At 37.9% G+C, this 20,725-nt stretch overlaps 1 protein-coding gene across 1 annotated transcript in view; it reads left to right on the forward strand.

Annotated features, from left to right (window-relative positions):
- Nucleotides 1-6,316: 6,316 nt before the first annotated feature.
- The window catches only part of WDR49 (WD repeat domain 49), a 142,514-nt gene continuing 128,105 nt past the window's right edge, over nt 6,317-20,725 (forward strand). Inside the window, 2 exon segments of the mRNA XM_032261357.1 lie at nt 6,317-6,573; nt 6,899-7,136. Of these exon segments, the coding sequence (XP_032117248.1) occupies nt 6,972-7,136 (165 nt within the window). The 5' untranslated portion in view covers nt 6,317-6,573; nt 6,899-6,971.

A 20,725-nucleotide genomic window follows, 5' to 3' on the forward strand; every position in this document is an offset into this window, starting at 1 on the left:
GGATTAAATAAAATAATATTTGTGAAAGTGTTTAAAACACAATGTTTGGCACACACTAGGAACTCAGTAATTGTTCATTTTCCACCTAACTGCTTTCTGGTTTTCTTCAAGGAGACATTCAATAAATGCTTACTGGATTATCAGTGACTCCTTTCATGCAATGATTTTGTGACTGTTTTCTGATGGCTGTAAACATGAATGCAAGTGTTCGATATCAAGGTGACTTTGACAAACTGTTCGAAGCTCCAAGTAGAACAGCAGGCAGTGTTCTCTCAGAGAGGCAATGTAAAGGAATTTAGTAAGCTAGTTCAGAGCACTTGCTGATAAGTGACTCCCTTATGAAAGCCCCACTGATGACTAAGAGACCCACATGTGACTGAAAACAAGGATGCTGGATTTCAAAGAGAAGATATGTTAAAGCAAAGAGGGACAAAAGTGATTTGTTGTTTTTAATACTCCTCATCAGAATTTGCATAAATAGATTGGCCTTCTGAATATATTTTGAGACAGTCTCTCACTCTGTTGCCCAGGCTAGAGTGCAATGGCATAATCTCAGCTCTCTGCAACCTCCACCTCCTGGGTTCAAGCAATTCTCCTGCCTCAGCCTCCCCAGTAGCTGGGATTACAGGCGCGTGCCTCCACGCCTGACTCTTGTTTGTATTTTTAGTAGAGACAGGGTTTCACCATGTTGGCCAGGATGGTCTCAAACTCCTGACCCCAAGTGATCCACCCTCCTCGGCCTCCCAAAGTGCTGGGATTATAGGTGTGAGTCACTGTGCCCGGCCATGAATACTTTTAAGTACTGATACTGATCTCAGTCTCAAATTCGGTGGATCCTGTCTACTGATAAAGTCTTAGTGAGCTTTTTTCAAATAAGTTAGAACATTTAAGTCAACAGTTTTCTTAATTTTACATTCTACTTTCACATCTATTTTTAGATTTGTCTACTGCTACTTTCTTCGTTTAGAATTTAACATGATGATATATAATTTACTGCAAAATTATACAGTTGTTTTAGGATATTTTTCCAATATTTGTGTTCAAATGCTTGAAAAGTTTGAGAAATGCTTATGAAAATACAGTTTTGGCTGGGCACACTGGCTTATGCCTGTAATCCCAGCACTTTGGGAGGCCAAGGCAGGAGGATGGCTTAAGCCTGGTAATTCGTGATTAGCCTGGGCAATATAGGAAGACCCTGTTCCTACACAAAAGTTTTAAAATTAGCCAGGCACGGTGGCTCATTCCTGTAGTCCCAGCTACTTGGGAGGCTGAGGTGGAAGGGCCTGTGAGGTCAACAGTGAAGTGAGCTGTGATCGAATCACCATACTCCAGCTTGGAGTCTCAATAAAAAAGAAAGAAGGAAAGATGGAAAGAAAATTTAAAAATCGCAGTGTTGTTATTTTGAATGTTGTTTGGCACATAAAAAAAAAAAAAAAAAAAAAAAAAGGCTAATGTTATGTTGCCCAAGGTTAATAGTGGAAACTGCTTTCTCAAAGACAGGATTAATTCAAAGCCAACATTTATTGTGATATGTGTCTCTGAGCAATGGCGGCCACAGAGATGTATCTTCTTTATCTTTGCTTTTCCAGTGTTTAGAAGCAGCATCTGGGATAGAGTAAAGCCTCAACACATATTTGCAGATTACATAGAAATTATATGTAAAAAAGATATGGGTTTTTTCAAAAAGCATATGAGTACTTAATTTTAAGTGACTTGAAGATACTGTCTCAAATTTTATTTGTCACTAATTTTCTTTCTCCTTTCCTTAATGACCTTTGAGTCATATGATTTTCGTTTTTCACAGAATTCTGCTTCTCTTTCTGATTCAGTGCCGCCTATTCCCAGGACCCTTGCTTGATAACTCAAGATTACAGGCGAATGTCTCCTTTACCCATCCTGCTTACAGCTGACCATACATTATTGCAGTGTTGAAAGTTTATGCAACACTCCGTGTTGGGCAATGTAAGGCTACAGCATTAGTGAGGTATCATCCCTGTTCTTAGGAATTAATCTAGTGGGAGAGACAGACAACTAATTACATTACAATGCAGGAAGAAAAAGTGCTGTGGTTAAAGTCTGAAAAACATGCTGTGGTTGCAGAGTGAGAGGAGTAATTAATTCTAACTGGCAGGATAAGGAATAAAGAAGGAAAGACACTAATATCTGTTGAGGGCTTAAAAGGTGGCAAGGGCAGGGCTGGAGCTTTCCGGAGGCTTTGAAAGGAAGTTCCCTTTACGCAGAGCCAGGGGGAGTTTGGGGCTATGCTGGGAATGCGTGGGGTCAAGAGGCAAGAAGATGGTGGGAAAACGTCCTTTCTTTCTCTTCCTGGGGAGATGAGGACTTGAGAAGGCTCGGCCAGAAATCAGGTTGGTAACGGAAAACTGGTTTCAGCTCAAGTGAGGAGGTAGAGGGAGAATTTAGGCAAAAACAAAGACTGTGAGTAAGAACAGGCTTCAGTGTGAATGGCGGGCAAAGAAAAAGAGGAGTTAGAGGAAAAGGAAAAGGGAGATCTGCACGTTGGTGAGGAGGAATTGGGTGGGGAAGAGAATGGGGATAGTGATAACCGCCTTGTAGGGTGGTTTTGAAGATTAACAAGACAATGAATGAAGTTTTAGTGCCTAGCACATGGCAAATACTCAAAAAAAAGTTAATTTTTCTTTTTCTCCTCTTTTTCATTATTATTAGCTGAACCAATAATGACACTGCACGCAGTTTTATCGTTAGATTTGTTATATTACGGCATGCTGGTTTTTCTCACATTTTCAGTGAGTTGGAAGCTTTTTTGGACTATCTCTATTTTACATACATAGAAACTAAGACAAAGAGAATATAAGGAGTGGAGTTTTATCCTATAAGAATAAAACATTTTCTGCGTGTAAAACGTAAAATTCCAAAATTTCACGCTCTTTTCTTTGGCTAATCGTGTTGTTTCATAATGCATACTCTACTTCGCAGAAAATATAGTGGTAAAACATTGTCCTTACATAATATAAAAGGGAGGCCTATATTTATGTTGCTGGGCATAAATTGAGGGGGAAGGAGATAGCAGGGATTTGGGTGTGGACTGTGAGTTGTGATAAACACACAGATGGGTGTGTCTGTTCAGTGGGGAGAATTATTCAGTCCCAAAGTGTCGAAGGGCCGAGGAATGTATGAGCTTACTCCGCCCTCTTGGTGATTAGGGCTCCACTATGCCGGCAGGTGTTTGCTGATCCCTATAGGAAAAGGGAGCAAGTATCAATCTGCTTCTTGGCCATCTCAAGGTGACTAAACTGTCACCATCTTGATTTTCACAATATCATAATTGATTCATGGCAAGCAAGAGGGTAAATTTCAGCAGTCAAGAGAGTAGTTATGGGATTTACAGCGCTGCAGAAATTTAACCTGAAAATTATCCACAGAGTTACAGAGAGAAGGTTAGAGCCGTTTAAGACTTTATGATGAAGAATTATTTCTAATGCCATAATTTTATAGCAAGAAAACTGTGTCAATTGATTAACTTCTACTGTAATTTGTTAGCTGCTCATTATACTTTCCTGTTTTGACTAATGAAAACATTTAGATCTGCAACTTTATGGACGCTAAGTAGGCCAGGCAGCTTGTCTGTCTTAGAATAATTAGAGAATTTCACATTGTCAGCCAGTGGGATACCTACCTCTCGTGGAGCATCTTTACAGAATGTGTTTCCTATTTTCTCTTCCTTCCCTCATTAGTGTCTGTTATGGAACAAAGCCCAACTCCCTGGAATATCACTATAAAGCATTTGTACAAACATTTATGGGGCTGATCTAGCTGATTTAAACTATTATTAACTTACTAACTAGGGTGGTAAGAAGATAAATTGTGTTCCCATGTAAGATGACTTAGGAGAGCTCATAATATTAGGGCTTAAAAATATTTTCCTAACTTATAAGAAGGACTTATTTAGGAAAAGCAAATCTGGTAAATACACTCCCTGTCCTGTGCCTGTGTTACATATCTACACATATATGCATATCTACAATGCCACTGTTTCCCTTTGAGCCTATCTATGGCTTCAGAATCCTTTGAACACAGTAAACAGAAAGAGGTGGGTATTGGCATTAAAGATGAGCTAGATGGATAATTGCTCTGACTAGACTATAAAGCCATTATGGCAGGTACCACATCACAATTCAGGACTTGACATATATTATATACGGAGAGAGAGAGAAAGAGTCTAGCTCTGTCTCCCAGGCAGAAGTGCAATGGTGTGATCTTGGCTCACTGCAACCTCCATCTCCCTGGTTCAAGCGATTCTCCTACCTCAGCCTCCCAAGTAGCTGGATTTACAAATGCCCACCATCATGCCTGGCTAATTTTTATATTTTTCATAGAGACAGGGTTTCTTCATGTTGACCAGGCTGGTCTTGAAGTCCTGACCTCAAGTGATCTGCCCATCTTGACCTCCCAAAGTGTGGGATTACAGACATGAGCCACCGTGCCCTGCCTATTAGGTTCTTCATAAATCGCTTTTTGAATTAATAAGGATAGATGGATGAATTAATGAAAGCATGAATGAAATTTTACTTTTTTCTGTAATGGGTGCAGGAACTCCCACAGGATGCTCTTCTCTCTGTGCTGTAGCATGCCTCTAGTGAACACCAGCTCAAAGAATGTTAGAGCTGGAAGAGTCTAGAGAAGATGTAACGGCAACTTTTTAGTTTACAGAAATAAAGTGCAATGGGGACATCCATCTAAAGTGCAGTGAGATGGTTTGACAGTGTCCCCAACCAAATCTCACCTTGAATTGTAATAATCCCCACATGTCAAGGGTGTGGCCAGGTGAAGATAATGAACTCATGGGGGTGGTTTCCCCATATACTGTTCTCCTGGTAGTGAATAAGTCTCATGAGATCTGATGGTTTTATAAATGGGAGTTCCCCTGCCCATGCTCTCTTACCTGCTGCCATGTAAAACATGACTTTGCTCCTTATTCACTTCCTGTCGTGATTTTCAGGCCTCCCCAGCCATATGAAACTATGAGTCAATTAAACCTCTTTCCTTTATAAATTACCCAGTCTTAGGTATTCCTTTACTAGCAGTGTGAGAACAGACTAATGCATGCAGTCTTTGAAGTTTGGGAGCATTCTGTTCTCTTCCATGTGTTACTAATTGTGTGAACTTTGGCATTTTTTTTTTTTTTTTCCTGTTTTGGTCTCATTCTGTTGCCCAGGCTGGAGTGCAGTTGCACAGTCTTGGCTCACTACAACCTCTGGCCCCCAGGTTGAAGGGATCCTCCTACTTCAGCCTCCTCAGTAGCTGGGATCGCAGGCATGTGCCACCATACTCAGCTGAATATTTTTGGATTTTTACTAGACATGGTGTCTCATCCTGCTGCCCAGGCTAGTCTTGAACTCCCGAGCTCAAGCCATCCACCCGCCTCTGCCCCCCAAAGTGCAGGGATTACAGATGTGAGACACTGTGCTCGGCTCTTTGCTTCTGGGTTAAACACAATGTGCTTGGTAACTTTGTCCCTCAGTAAAATGAACATAATCATATCTGCCTTGTAGGGTTGTTATAAGGCTTAAACAAGACAGTGAACATAAAGTTTTAGCATCTGGCACATGGTGAATACTCAAAGTTATTTTTTCTTCTTTTTCTCCTCCTTTTCATTATTATTAGCCAAATCAGTGATGACATTGCAAGCAATTTTATCATTAGATTTATCATATTGTGTTACACTGTTTTTAATCACATTTTCAACAAGTTGGAAGCTTTTTTGAACCATCTCTTTTATATACATAGAAACTAAGATGGAAAGAATATAAGAAATGGATTCCTATTATACAAGAATAAAACCTTTTCTATATGTAAAACATAAAATTCTAGAATTTCATGCCCTTTTCTTTGACTAATCATAATTGTTATATGACTTATATCCTATGTAAGGGTAAAAGTTATTCTTAAATAATGCAAGATGTAGTTTATTAAAAAAAGGGGGGGGGGAGCCGGGCGCGGTGGCTCACGCCTGTAATCCCAGCACTTTGGGAGGCCGAGGCAGGTGGATCACGAGGTCGAGAGATCGAGACCATCCCGGTCAACATGGTGAAACCCCGTCTCTACTAAAAATACAAAAAATTAGCTGGGCATGGTGGCGCGTACCTGTAATCCCAGCTACTCAGGAGGCTGAGGCAGGAGAATTGCCTGAACCCAGGAGGCGGAGGTTGCGGTGAGCCAAGATCGCGCCATTGCACTCCAGCCTGGGTAACAAGAGCGAAACTCCATCTTCTAAAAAAAAAAAAAAAAAAAGAGGGGAAAGAGTTGTGCCTTTATTTAAAAAAATAACATTTCAACATTTACATTATATATTCAAACTTTCAGTTCAGTCATTAGTCAGAGATGGGGAGGTACAGGGAAAGTTTTAGTTGGCTTTGTGTTGGTTGCCAGGAAACATACAAAGGGATCAGAACAGAGGAAACAAACTCCACATTGCTGGGAAGGTGGCCTTCAGAGTCGGGTACTTCACTGGTAGGGAAACTTTGCAGCTTTGTCATCTAACTCTTGCAGACAAGAAAGTGGAGTTGAAAACTACAATGTGTTAATGGAAGCAAAGTAAGCCAAAGATTTTGGGGAAGGTGCTTTTCTAATGCATTTAAAATGAGGAGTGGAAGTTGTTTTCTGTGTCAGTTACTAGACATGTGGGGAAGCTTTACACATTTTTAATCAAGCCAGGTTAAACAGGGTCTAAGGAAGGGGTAAAAATGCCATTTTAAAACCACTCAACTGTAAATTTTGAAATTAAACTCTGGAATCAAATAAGCGAGGTGGTTAAGGGCTTTCATGTCCTAGCTCAGCTTGAACATTTTGCTTCCTAATTGTATGCCTCGAAAGGTTTGTACTTTGATTTTGGAATTCTATTGCTGAGTTTCTTTTCAAGGCACCTGTTGAAGCAAGAAAAAATCCAACCATATAGAAATAGTTGAAGGCTGCTGAGAAAAGGTGAAGCCATTATGAGTTGCCAGAAAGCTGCACTTGAGTTAAACACAGGGTCACAGCCTGGGCCAAAGAGCCCTGAGAGAACAGAGGGTGTAACTGCATGTGAAGATGATGGCACGGGCCTGCTTGAAAACCAACTCAGTGTGGGTGACTTTGTAAAAATACAGAAGGCCTTTGAGGTAAGTGTGAAGTTTATTGACCAGATAAGTTTGAATTGTTCATGAAGGAGCCTAGAATGAAACACAGAGATATTTTTCTTTCAGTATTTAAAAAGTATACTTGATGGTTATAGCAGAGAATTAAAAATAATTGGTTAGGTCTGGGTTTAACACAATGTGCTTGGTAACTTTGTCCCTCAGTTCTTTGGGCCAAATCATATTCTTTAGTTTAAAATTGCTGCACTGAATTTTATTACTATCAAAAAAGAACTATATATTCTTGGGAAAAAAATTTTCTTAGAGATCAACATATTTTGGGGAAACAAAAAATTATGGTGGTGAGTGAGGAAAGTCAGGTCTCTAAGGTGACTTCCAGGAATAATTTGTTCTTGCATTTAATACGGACATAGATTTCAGCAAATGCAAATAGGCATACACAGTTTGCAAGAACTTCCTCCTGTGTCACTCACGCTGTGCGACACAGCTCCTTTCCCAAGCTGATTTTGGCACTTGTCCCAAGATCTCTTGTGAAGGACATAAAATTCCAGAAAAATGATGCACTCCCACCCTTCTGTAAATCCTGGAGCAATGCGAGTAAAAACAACATTAGAATTTTTCATTTTAACTCTACATAAAAAAAAATCAACCATAGGAATTTAACTATAAGTGAATAATTTTTTCTCTTATTGATTTGGAATTCTGCAGCTATGCATAATGAACAGTGTACATCAAAGTGATTTTTAGTTTGGAATATGGATAAAAAGAAGTGCTCTTCCACGATGTAGAATTCAGGTAGTTATGCGCTGTTAACGTTTCTACTACATTATGTTTGCTAAAATATGATCTAAGGGCTTCATAAAATCGTCCACGGATGCTTGGAGTATCCATATTAATTTGAAATAGAAAATATTTGGGAATACCACCTGGAAATTAGTAAAACATAATTAAAGCTCACAATATATTGGCCTGTAATAGGCACACATTTTTATATTTAGATATTCACAAAAGAATATAACAAGCTGGATTCCACCTCTATTGATACATTAATGTCCCAATAGTATCAATTCATTTCTTTATAGAACTCATCATATTTAGTAGTAAGATATGCTCTGTCCTACACTTTTCTCATTTTAATCTTCATATATTTGCTATTCACCCAACCTCATTTGTCTGAAAGATTTCACTGCTGCTCATGGCCAGTGCCCCAAATAAATTTGGCATATTTTGATAGACATAGCAAACATTTTGACAGCTTGAGGACATTCAGTAAAACGTAACAGCAGATTATGACAGCTTTGACTCTGCAGTGAACAGAAATGTGGCAGTTTTGTTCCATTGCTAAGAACACAAATAATTTGAATGCTAGGGTCTATTAGGAGAGTCTACATTATAAAGTTGATGTGTTCATGAAACTGTTACAGAAAGTTGGAGGTGCATGTTCTTTCCAAATTACAGATTAGTCTTGAGTGAACCCAAGTGAAACTGGAAATTCAACCTCGTTTTAATTTTATTTTATGTTAAACATTTCAAAGGCCAGATCACTTATTTTGACATTACCAGTTAGAAAAGCAGGAACTAATGGACCAAAGGGGAGAAAAGAAGGTAATTCAGAGGTTGTGTGAACATAGATGGTTTTTAAAAAAGAAATTGAGCTTTGCAGGTGTACCTTCAAAAAAAAAAAAAAAATGAAGTTCATTCATTTTAGCAGATTCAACAGACAGAGAATGGAATAATCCCATGGCAAATGTGCAGCCAGTACTAAAAGTTAGACCTTTGAGCCAACATGATTTCCAAACATAGTATGGACACCTAGAGAAGAATGATGCACTAGATGATTTTAATGCTATCCAGTCCGCCTGTCATGAGTGTTAGGCCCAGAGGCCACAGTATAGATTGCTGTAAAAGGATAAAACACCCTCAACAGCATTCCTGCAACTTTGAACTCTAAAGGCAGTGATTTGTGGTCCAGTCACTAAGGAGATGCTCTTAGAAATGTTAAGATTCTGGCATCAGATTCCTTTGTATCTTCAGGTTTGTTCTCTTACACAGATTGCTTGTTTAAGGCTGAAGAGTTGTTTGATATTAGGTGAAGTCCATCTCCTTAAATAGCAGTGGCAATTCTTATGTGAAAAAAACAGGAAGTTGTGTCCGAGTTATGCAGGAAATGTTTTACATGTATTTCCAAATGAAATATCACATACTATATTAATCATAGTAACATTTAGGGATAACACAAGAAGTGCTTATGTTCATTGTGCAGTGGTGTAAATGGATCAGAATCATGCAGTATTTCATATCCAGGAGTCAGATTTCCTGAGTTTAAATTCCAGTTTTTCCACTTACAATGTGACTGTGCAAATACTTGATCTCTCTGGGCCTCAGTTTTCTTTATTTCTGTTATAAGGATAACAGGGTTTTCATGAGGATTAAAGGGGGCACTATCTGGAAAGCACTTAAAGTGTTTGCCACAGAGAGTAAGTGCTCAGTTAACACTAGATATTACTCATTTAGTAAGTAGAAGTTAAACCTTGATTCTAAATCATACACTTCTTAAAGGAAATTAAACTTCAAGTAACACTTGCTGCTATACATCTTCATTCCTATTAATTGTGGAAGGAAGTGGTAATAAAGAGTAGAAAAGCATAATTGTTCTATCTCCCATTTCATATTTTCTTAGCAGGCAAAAATTTTAATTGATGTTTTGATTCTTCTCTTTGGAACAAATAAGTTACCTGGGTAGGACAGAAAAGTAACTTGTGGATTTCATTTTCCTTTAAGTGATGGTGTCAAAAAAGCCGTACATCAGCCTGAAGGAAGAGAAACTTGCATTATTCATAGAATCATAAAATGGTTGTTACTCAAAGTTTCCTGTGGCACTTACAATACTTAGAGAAATGACATGGTCTCTGGATGCTCATATTATTTTGATGTCAACCATATTTTACATTTTCTTCGAAACTCCAAAAGCCAGCTATTGTACGAGGAAGAGCAGCTGTGGTTTGCTCATATTATAGGAGTGGTGAGAAGTAAAAATTTTGGTCTAAGAAAAATGGAATTTTGGGAAAGCCATGGGGCCTGATATTTTATTGAGATTCCTCCTGGGAGTCTGGCTATATAGGTGTCTGAGTATTTTTTACATTCTCCATTGCTGACCTTTGTATGTCAACAATGGTTTAACATTAGGCTTTAATGGTAGATTCATTGCTGTCTGTTTGGTTTGAGATCATAGTTTGCCCTGTGCTCCTGGGCTCTCTGGGTTAGGTCCTAAGCTGCTTTTGTCAGCAACTGTGTCTATGTCTTCTCCTGGCACACCTGTTCTGGACTGATTGTAAGCCGAGAGCTGGGGGCTGGCCCTACCCCATCCGCTCCATGCTGTCATTTGCCCAAGCCCTGCTAAATCTTTAGCTTTAACTAGAGCTGGAAGTGAAACCTCCTAAGCCACGTGTAAAATGTGAGGCTTAAAGTAGGAAGGGTCAAATAGTGTAGTGTAAGAAAGGCATAGTAAAAATCCTAGCAAGAATGCCCTAGAGAATATTCCGTGAGAATTCTTAAAACAAATCTGTGTTGGAGGTGAATGAAATCTAAGCACAATGCACTTATTCAAACTGAATCTCAGAAGACCAGAGAAGTTCAGTAATGAATTCTGCAAGTTGTAGAATTGTGCTTAATGAGTAATAAAATAATTACATTTACAGAATTTTGATATTCTTATCCTTGATCATCTTTATAAAATTTCCTAGACACCTGAACAGTAACTTGGGAATTTTAGAAAGCATTTTATAGCTGGGTCTATGAACTGCTTGCTTGCTTCAAGACAGAGCTAAGGATGCTAACGTCCCGCCAGGCAAGCTAGGCTCGACAGGAATATAGAAAGTCAGATTGTCACTGCCATCCTCCCCTCTCAGCTTTTAAAAAATTTGTCCTTCTTTCTAAACTGTCAAGTTTCCTCCAAATTTATGGATGATGCATCCTTCTCTAGGCCTTCTCATTGCCCATTGTACCTTCATTACTAAGGTACCTAAATAAACAGGTCTTCCTAGATGTGTCTCATACTCCAAACTATTCTTATCTCTTGCTTCTTTCCTTTGTACCCAGGCACCACTATCCCAAACACATAAGTAAAATTACCCGTTTTTGTTTCATTCCCTTTCCTCAGAACCTTTAGATGGTCTTATCTCTGATAAAATGAGATGGTCCCTAAAGAGCATTTAAAATTTTTTCTTAGATAAAACTGATAAGGCATGAAGTTGGATATTATGCTATCCAGTGATGTTGCATATTGGAAAATCTTTTATAGTGTATACAAATTGTGTAAAATATATAATATCTGCCACATGACAGAGGTGTTATTTCCTGTTCACATAACGTAAAACGCAGGTATTTCTAATTGGCGAGAAGATCTAAGCAGGGATTCAGGTCTCAGGCTGTCTCCACCTCCTGCCTTCTACACAGGCCAATCAGCTGGTAGCAGTAGGGAACGCCAGGGAATGTTTTTGTGGACCAGCTCACATCCCATTGGCTAGCACTCAGCCATATGGTTACATGTAACTTCAAGTTACTTCAAGTCATATGGCAAGCAGGAATAGCTGTGTGACCTGCTAACAACCTCATCCATGATCCTCTTAGAATTTAGTGGTAAGAAAACTTCCTTCTCTCCTAAGGAACCAGCATGCTTCAGTTTGTAAATTATGGAGACCCTTGTGTCTAATTGTATTTTGTGTTCTGTCTTAGCTGCCAGGGAGTTCAAAGCTAAATTTAGTGTTCAATTGTTACAACTATGCTTAACTTAGGTTATCTGGGACAATTGTCTGCCATTTTTATTATATGACTCTTGTTCTTGTATCTTTGTTTTAATAGTCCTATTGCCTATGTATCTTCTGTTGCAACTGAACTAAAATTCTTTCTGGAAATCAGTGGAGGTAAAAATGATGAATAAAAATTTAATACCTTCAAGTATAGTAAGATTTTATGAAGCACTTAGGTTGACATCATGTTATTTGATCCTTTACGAGACTGAAATGTAGGCGCAGCATACATTTTTACCTCCCATTTACAAATAATGAGATGAAGGACGGAAAATATTCAGTTGAATCCCCCATGGGCAGAGCCAGGACTCAGAGGCAGATTGCCAACTTTGTGGTCCATGTATGGCATGGCTTTTACAAGGTAACCTTCCTTTGGGATGTTGCTCAAAGAAACATGAATCCAACAGGATAAAGATTTCCTTAACAAAATGCAGGTTAATAGCACGCAGTCTCTGTGCTCTGCTAACTTGGAGCTAATGCATAATCAGCAAATAATCAACAACTGCTACAATGAAATCAATGTAGAGAAAGAGTGGAAGAATGAAAAGAAAATAATAACCAATTGTTTTTTTTTTTAAAGTATTTTTTTCTTTCTAAAGGCATCTCAATGGAGACTTGTGAGAAGGTAAATATCTGAAGCTTCATCTCTAACTCCATTATATAGCAAAAAGTGCATTCTCCGGCCTCAGTCAATTCATCATTTGCTGAACAAAGACAGCAGGTCATAGCATTTCTCATCCATCGCCCTTAGTGGAATCAAAATACCTATTTTTGTTGGCAGCAGAAAACATTAAGGTGATAACATGAAGACAAATCCAATACCACTGCAGCTGTCACAATTAGAAATGGCAGAGAAATTCTGTGGTGGTTTTATCTAATTTGTTAAAATTCATGATGATAGCAAACGGCATCATCACCAAAACTCAAGGAAGTTGTATCTCAATACAAATGAAAATTTGCCTTCCCAAATACTACTGCCTTTGTGCTGAATTTTGTGGCAAGTTCTGTTTCCTGCCTTTTCAAATCTGTGTACTTTTATAACAGGCACTTATAAAAATTAATCTGGATCAGAGTGGGTGATGAAGAGTGCTTTTATAAAAAAGTGTTTTACCCTTGAGCTTTGGCCAGAACCGGAGAAGTGAAGACAACCAAGAAAAGCTTGTTACAAAGGAGGGAGGAAGGGAGAAAAAAAGCAGAGATGTCTATGGCTGTTCATGTGCAGTGCATCAGCTTAGCCAGACCTGTGGGCTAAGGGCACTGCTACTTTTAACGTTTTCCTGAGAATTAAACAAGAAAAATGACTGAAAGAATGAAAGCATGATTATTTGTGGCATTTTGACTTCATTTTGGTCACGTTTTGCCAAATATAAAATATTAATGACGACGCAAGGCACCCCAGCTCTATTGCTAGAAATAGGAAGCCTCCAAACAGCCCCTAGTGATTGCTGACATTTTCCCAAGGCTCTGCCTCATACTTGTCCAGGAGCAAGTCCCTTGGGGTCTTTTCTCCCTTCATCATGTCTCACCAGCATTCTGTGGATATGACTGTCATGAAATCCTGATTCTCTAGGCACCAACATCTCTGCCAGCGCATTACCAGAAACATCATTTTCCTCGACTGCTTCACTTCCCATGTGTGCCTGTATACAGCTTTCTCTAATCTCAATATATTCAAGGCCAAATTATCACACTAGTTTTGCTACAGACCTGTACTGTTCAATATGTGCTACATTTGGTTATTTAAATAAGAATAAAATAAAATTCAGTTCCTAGCATGCAGCAGCCATTTCAAGTACTCTGTAGCCACATGTGGCTACTGGCTACTATACTGAACTGCAAATAATATAGAACATTTTTATCATTGCAGAAAGTTCCATTGGACAACGCTACATCCAGCCCTTTTTCATGATTTCATACTAACTTGCTCTGCTTCATCACTTCTGAACATATATTTGTCGCGAAGGAGCTGTTGTCAGCTCCTCAATCCCCCTGCAAACACCATCAGACTGCCCGTGTCTCAGAGCCCAGAGGCCAAACTGATCCTTGTTCCCAGAAATAGTAGAAAATGTTTCCCTTCACTGGAGTCTATTTTTTCCATGTTCCTTTCCTAGGACTGTAAAGAATGGGAAGGTCTATTCCTTTCAGGGGAATCCTTCCTTCCTTCTGGTCCAACTCCCCTCAACTCCCAACACACACACAGGTATTTAGTCTGGATTTACGGTTCCAACAAGTCCATCACAAAATTATCTGACCTGGACCATTACCCAAAATGTTTCAGTCACACTGGTCATATTTTACTTATTCCTGTTCTAGGGCCTACCAGATGCTTGTGCCTCAGTTTGGAATATTTCTTTCCCATTCCCAATCATTTCCTGGCTAACTCCTACTCACATGTGTGTAAATACCACTGCCTTAGGAAAGCCTTCTCGTACGTACCATGCAGGCAGGATTAGCGCCCTACCATGACCCTGCTTTCTCTTCTCACAGCTTCTTATATGTTCCTTTGGCTGCTTTCATCACAGATGCTCTCGTTAAGTACAATGCCATTATTTGTTTAAAGTCAAATGGAAGTGCCAGGCAGGCTATGAGAGACAATTCAGTATGAGAGAATCGCAACATAGATTCTGGAGGAGAGAGATCATGAGCTGAGATATCTGGAGGAGAGAACAGACTGTTTAAGACTGGATCTTACAAAATTCTTCAAGGAGGTGGAGAAACAACTGGAGTTGGTATGAGAAATAAAGCAGCAGAGTTATTTTCTGGAAGTAGAAGGAGAAGAACAAACGAAAAAGGAGAGTATAGCCAGCCATATAAAATTTCATTTATTTTTATGATTCCTATTTAGTAATCCTTGTATTATTAAAATAAATTAGGCTGGGCATGGTGGCTCATGCCTATAATCCCAGCACTTTGGGAGGCCAAAGCGGGCAGATCACCTGGGTGAGGAGTTCAAGACCAGCTTGGCCAACACGGTGAAACCTTGTCTCTACAAAAATACACAAATTAGCCAGGCATGATGGCAGGTGTCTGTAATCCCAGCTACTTGGGAAGCTGAGGCGGGAGAATTGCTTGAACCCGGGAGGCAAAGGTTGAGCCAAGAATGTGCCTGTACACTCCAGCCTGGGTGACTAAGCGAAACTCCATCTCAAAAATAAAAATGAAAAATAAATAAAAGTAATACATTATTCTCATGGTAAAAAATCCAAGCTAAACATGAAATTTCCTCCTTAGCATGGCCCACCCTCAGTCATTATGCTCCCCTGGGTAGCACTCTTAATATTTTCTGGTGTATTTTTAATGCATTTTATTCATATCCACATATCCATCTACGTATATTTATGTATATATTTACATATATTGTCATATTTTATGTATTCAAGGAAGAGTGCTACACAAATAGCTGCGAATCATGTGAAAAGGTACCCAAATTTGCTAAGAATTTGATTTGATCCTGTAATCAAGGAAGACATTCTTTTTAGATTCATCAGATTGGCAAAGATTAAAAAGATCGATAACATTTACCAATGGCAAAGAACCAGGGGAATCGGCACTCTTACTAAGATTGTAAATTGGCAAAGCTTTTCTGGAAGGCAGTTTGCCAGTATATATCAAATATAAGATGTACCGCATGTGTACTTTGTAATCAGCAATTCTAATCCTACAAGGTACCCTAAATACATTCTGAAGTACAGAAAAAATACATGCAAAGGTATGATTGTAATATTTACAAATGAGTATTTACAACCCAAATATTCATCAATTGGATGAATGGATAAAGTATGGTATACTACTACTCATCAGCTATTAAAAAGAATAAGATTTGCTGTTCAGTGAAAATAAGACAATCACAGAATAGTGCATATTCATATTCTAAAATAAAAATTGTATATATTTGTGTGGTATAGAAGTTATAGAAAAAGAAAAATGTGATTATGGGGTAAGTTATAGCAAATGGGTTTGTAGGCACCTTATATATACCATAATTCAATGCAAACATAAATGTTCTTAAAATGCTGGTATATCTTCATAACCTAAAGACTCTGTGGTACTATTTCTAAATGTATGTTTAGCTGAAATTAAGAGTGCTGAATTTAAAAGCAGGGCCTTTTATAGATACTATGTCCTTCTACTTGGAGTATTAACTTTCTTCCATTGAATTTTAGCATTAAGAGAGAGAACACAGAGAGCTATTCCACTGTTTTTGTTTTACAGGTGATGAACAGAAATCCAAAAACAGTGAAGTAGGGGGGATTTGTCCTTGTCTATTGAGCCATTTTCAGAGCCAGAAGGTTTCTAGCATGGTCTGGTAGCAGCTTTTGTTTTTGTTTCTCTCTTAGTGAACAATTCAACTATTTTTAACTTATTTATAATTTCCCTAAGTTACTTTATACATCATTATTCTATAATCTTGGCCATCATTCACTATTATGACCCCCTCTCCAAACTGGCTATTATGAGTAAAACAGATGACCATCTCTTCCTCAATATAGAAGAGAATATTTACAACATAGTCATCATTTACTCATTCTTACAACAAATATTGGATGTCTACCCTGTAGCAGTAAAAAGCTGCTTAGACCCAGGCCTTTCTTCATGGAGGGGTATATTTTAAATAAACTTCCCTAGTAACAAAGGCATTCTTCTAGATAACCATAATGCCATTTTTATGCTCAGGAATTCAACTTTATACATTACCTAATGAAAGGTTGATATTAAAATGTCCCCGTTTTGTCCCAAATGTCTTTTATATAGTTCCTTTTAAAATCACAGATCTAATCCAGAATTAGAAATTTGCTTTAGTTGACACATCTCTTTCATTTCTTCATTTCCTTTAATCTTGAGGAGTTGCCCCACTTTTTTCTTGTCTTTCATGACAAACATTTTTGAAGAATCCATGCCAGTTGTTTAGAACATCCCATAATCTGGATTTTCTTATCAATTCTTTACTGTTACATTCACCTTTGCCGTTTTTGGAAAGAATACTGCATAGTCATCTCCACTTCTTGCATGGCATGGGGAGTGACATTATGTCAATTTATCCCATTATTGGTGATGCTATAATTTGGATCCCTTGATTGAAGTGGATCCACCAGAGTTATCCATTGTAAAGGCACCTGTGGGGTGATACTTTTATACTATATTGTGAATATTCAACACGATTTCACCTATTGGTTTGACTACTGACTGATTATCTTTGCTGGAAACAATGACTAAACTGATGGTTAAAAAATGGTGATTTTTAAATGCTACTGATTCTTATTCATTTTCAGTATGGCATTTTTTTTTTCCTGTAAGAAAGTCTTCTGACCCTCCTCCTTTCTCCCTCTCATTCTCTCTCTCTGCCTTGATTCTGACTACAGTTTTATGGATTTGTTTATTCTATTCCATGTGCCGTTTTCTATTATGATCATTATTTTTTGATACGAAAAATGCCCCAAATCTGGCCAGTGTGAGCCCCCTTCAAGCCAGCTCTTGTATCCTTTTAACATATTTTGATCTATCTCTTATTCCTGCTTTGCTTTCTGGCACAAGATGATGTTACTGCCCAAGACCTGGAACCAGCCTCATCTCCAGGGATCCCCCGTTCCACTCATTGGAGAATGGTAGTAGTGTGTTTATGTAGTTTGTTTAACAGGTGTATTCTACTCTTTTGTTTAAATGTAGCTTGGTTCATTCAACCTCTGTCATATTCGTGGATCTGGGTAGTAGCGTGTTCATTGCTATTAGGGGTGTCATCGCTTCCAGGCTCTTTCAGTTGATGTAGCTAGAACATATCCACATCTAGTTATATCAACATTTATATATTTATTGATCTATACATATTTATAAAACTAATGAACTTATACTAATATCTCCAATTCAATTCAAACACCACAGGGTTCTTCTCCAGCTTCTGTCACTCCTTACTTGCATCATTTGTCTTTCCATGCTTTCACATTTTGAACCTTTGTTCTAGCAGCAGTAATATATTTATTCAAATGCCTTATTCTGTAATGTATATGAAATTGTTTCAGAACTATTATATCAACACCACTCTAAAAACGAAAGTGAAATTCAAGACTTACGTGCAGTTTTTTGCATTATATTGCACTAATTGTATATGGTTGAGAACTGGGCTTAAAAATGGCACTAAAATTAATTTCTCTGTGTGGGTTGTATGAACTTGTTACATGGTTAGGTTAGTATAAATACATATTACATTTTAGAATTTAAAAATCTGGTTTTATTTTGTTGACTACATGGAACATATTTATAGTTCTCAAGTCAAAACTGTATAAAAATGCACACTTAGAAAAATTTTACTATCTCCTCTATACTTTTCTCCTTACCCTCTTATTTTGCATTGGTAACAATTTTTATTCACTTCTGAAATATTTTTCCATGTGGTTCTGTTTTTAAACACATATTATGTGTATGTTTATGTGTATATTTTTATTTATTTCTCACATAAAACATAGCATACATTTATTCTCTGTTGCATTTTAATTGTATTTGATTCACAATATATCTCTATATAAGTCGATTGGGAGTATTTTCATTTGTTTAACAGATGTATTATACTCTTTTGTTTAAATGTAGCTTGGTTCATTTAACTTCTGTGATATTCATGGACCTGTAGGTTGTATTTTCCCCCCGTTTTTGATTCTGAAAATATTTAAATCCAAAGAAAAGAGGAAAGATTATTTTTGAAGGAAAATGAATTGTTATTTAGACATGTTGATTTAAATTATAGGACTTCCAAGTCAATCTATCCAGAATGGAAATAGGAAAGAAAGGTTTAGTGCTCAGAAGGGAGGTCTAGATAAAGATATTTATTTGGACATCCTCAGCAATTAGACCATGTTTGAAGCCTACGAAATCAGGTCATATAAATCAGCTCGAGTATATGAGATGGGAAGAGAAGAGGTCATAAGGCCAAAAGCTAAGATACACTAATATTTAAGGGGTACACAGAAAAAGTTGTACTTACAAGAGATACTGAGAAGGAGTGATCAGAATTATTACCAAGAAACACAGTATAATGTAAACCAAGGAAAGTAGATGTTCTTAGAAGTAGGGAAGAGTCAACAGAGGTAAATTCTGCAGAGATAGATGGCATGAATAATATGTTTGGGTGGGAGCCATCCAAACTTGGAGATACGGAATCATTGGCTAGAATCCTTATGCCATAATCCTGGAAATCCAGAGCCTTTCCAAATTTTGGCAAATTTAAAATCACCTCTGCCTGCCCTCCATGGCAGCTGACATCTTTGTTCTTTATCAGATTACACATGCCAGTGACTCATCTCCTTATGTTGAATACAATTCCTTATTCAGGAATTTTCATTCAGAAAGAATTTACAAGTTGAGTAGATGCAACTGAAGGTTTTTGGGAAGTAGGTGTTTGGGCTGGAGTGGGAAATATGTCAAACACACAGATACTTCCATTATTAAAATAATTTTAGCCATATTGCCTGTGGGGTTTTCTCAATGCCCCTTTATTACCACACAACCCTCAGCCATCTTGCAGTCTCCCATCCTCTCCACCTCCCATTTCAGCCACCATTTTCTTCTCTCTCCCTCTGTCTAATCAAATTAAAAAACAAAAATACCAAATTATTTTCCTTTTACAGCAGCTTGATCCCTTTTCTTTCTTGATTGGTGTCTTGCAAACCCCTCATTTTCCAACTAAATGGGAATCTCAAGGTATTTTTATAAACAAAGACATTTTGGTACCAAACATTAACTTGCTACATCTTCATTTTATCAGGTGAGAACCAGAAAAAACTGTATTGAAATGTTTAGCCACAGGATTTTTTGGTCTTCTTGTTAAGAACTGCTTCAGTAGAGCTGCTGGATTGCAATAGATTGTGTAAGCCGGAGGTGAAAAATTGAGAGAATGTGAGAACATGGTTATTTCAATTTGGCTGTGAAAGGATGAGAAGGATGAGACAGTAGCAAAAAGCAGATGGCAATGTCAGGGGAAGATGGTTAATAAATGACTTGATCATGTTTAAATACCGATAAAAAGGAGTCAATAGAACAAGAGAATAACAAGAGAAGAGATTATCGAGGTAGGTGAGAAGGACGTGTCCAGAACACAAGTTCTGCTCTCACAGGAGAGAAAAGGAGATGGCTACAGATACAGGTCATTTTATATGTGGGGTGCAAAACATTTCTATCTGATTGATTCCGCCATTTCTTTCTCCTCCTTTTCATTCTTTTCCTTCTGCTCCTTTTCTTTGTGAGTTAGGAGTCAAATTTATTAGGAAGGGAAGGAAAACAAAGTAGGAGTTTTAAAAACCTGGAGAACAAGAGTGAGAGTTTAGCAGGAAAACATGGAAGGGACATTTCAGGTTGGATATCATGTATTTATTTGTTGTGACATCATTCTGCTGCCCTTGTCCATCAGTGTTCAGCAGCCTGGGTACAGGCACAGATAGGATGCTTTTCCAGTGCTGTGTTTTGCTAGATATCCGAGATGAAAGGATGACAGAACAAAGGAATGAAGATAATGACCAGAGATAGGTTGAAGTTGGATCTTTTGTTTGAGAAGGAGCGAGAGGAAGAAAGAGCTGATAATCTGTTCAAAAGCTTCCCCTTAGAACCTGGATTAGAATCTTTATAACTTTTCATGCTTACCTTGTTGATTCAAAGTTTATATGTGAAATTTAAGTACATTATTATAAAGCTTTAGGCTTCTAAATAGATGGATTTTATCAAAACAGTATGAGATGATTTGGGAGTATAAATTCCAAACTTACATTTTTCTAGTTTGTTGATGATTGTGTTATCCTAAAGAAAATCAGATTTTGTTGAAGCCAA

Source organism: Sapajus apella, unplaced genomic scaffold (assembly GCF_009761245.1).
Source record: "Sapajus apella isolate SASKATOON/1434 unplaced genomic scaffold, GSC_monkey_1.0 scaffold4, whole genome shotgun sequence".
NCBI classification, from domain to species: domain Eukaryota; kingdom Metazoa; phylum Chordata; class Mammalia; order Primates; family Cebidae; genus Sapajus; species Sapajus apella.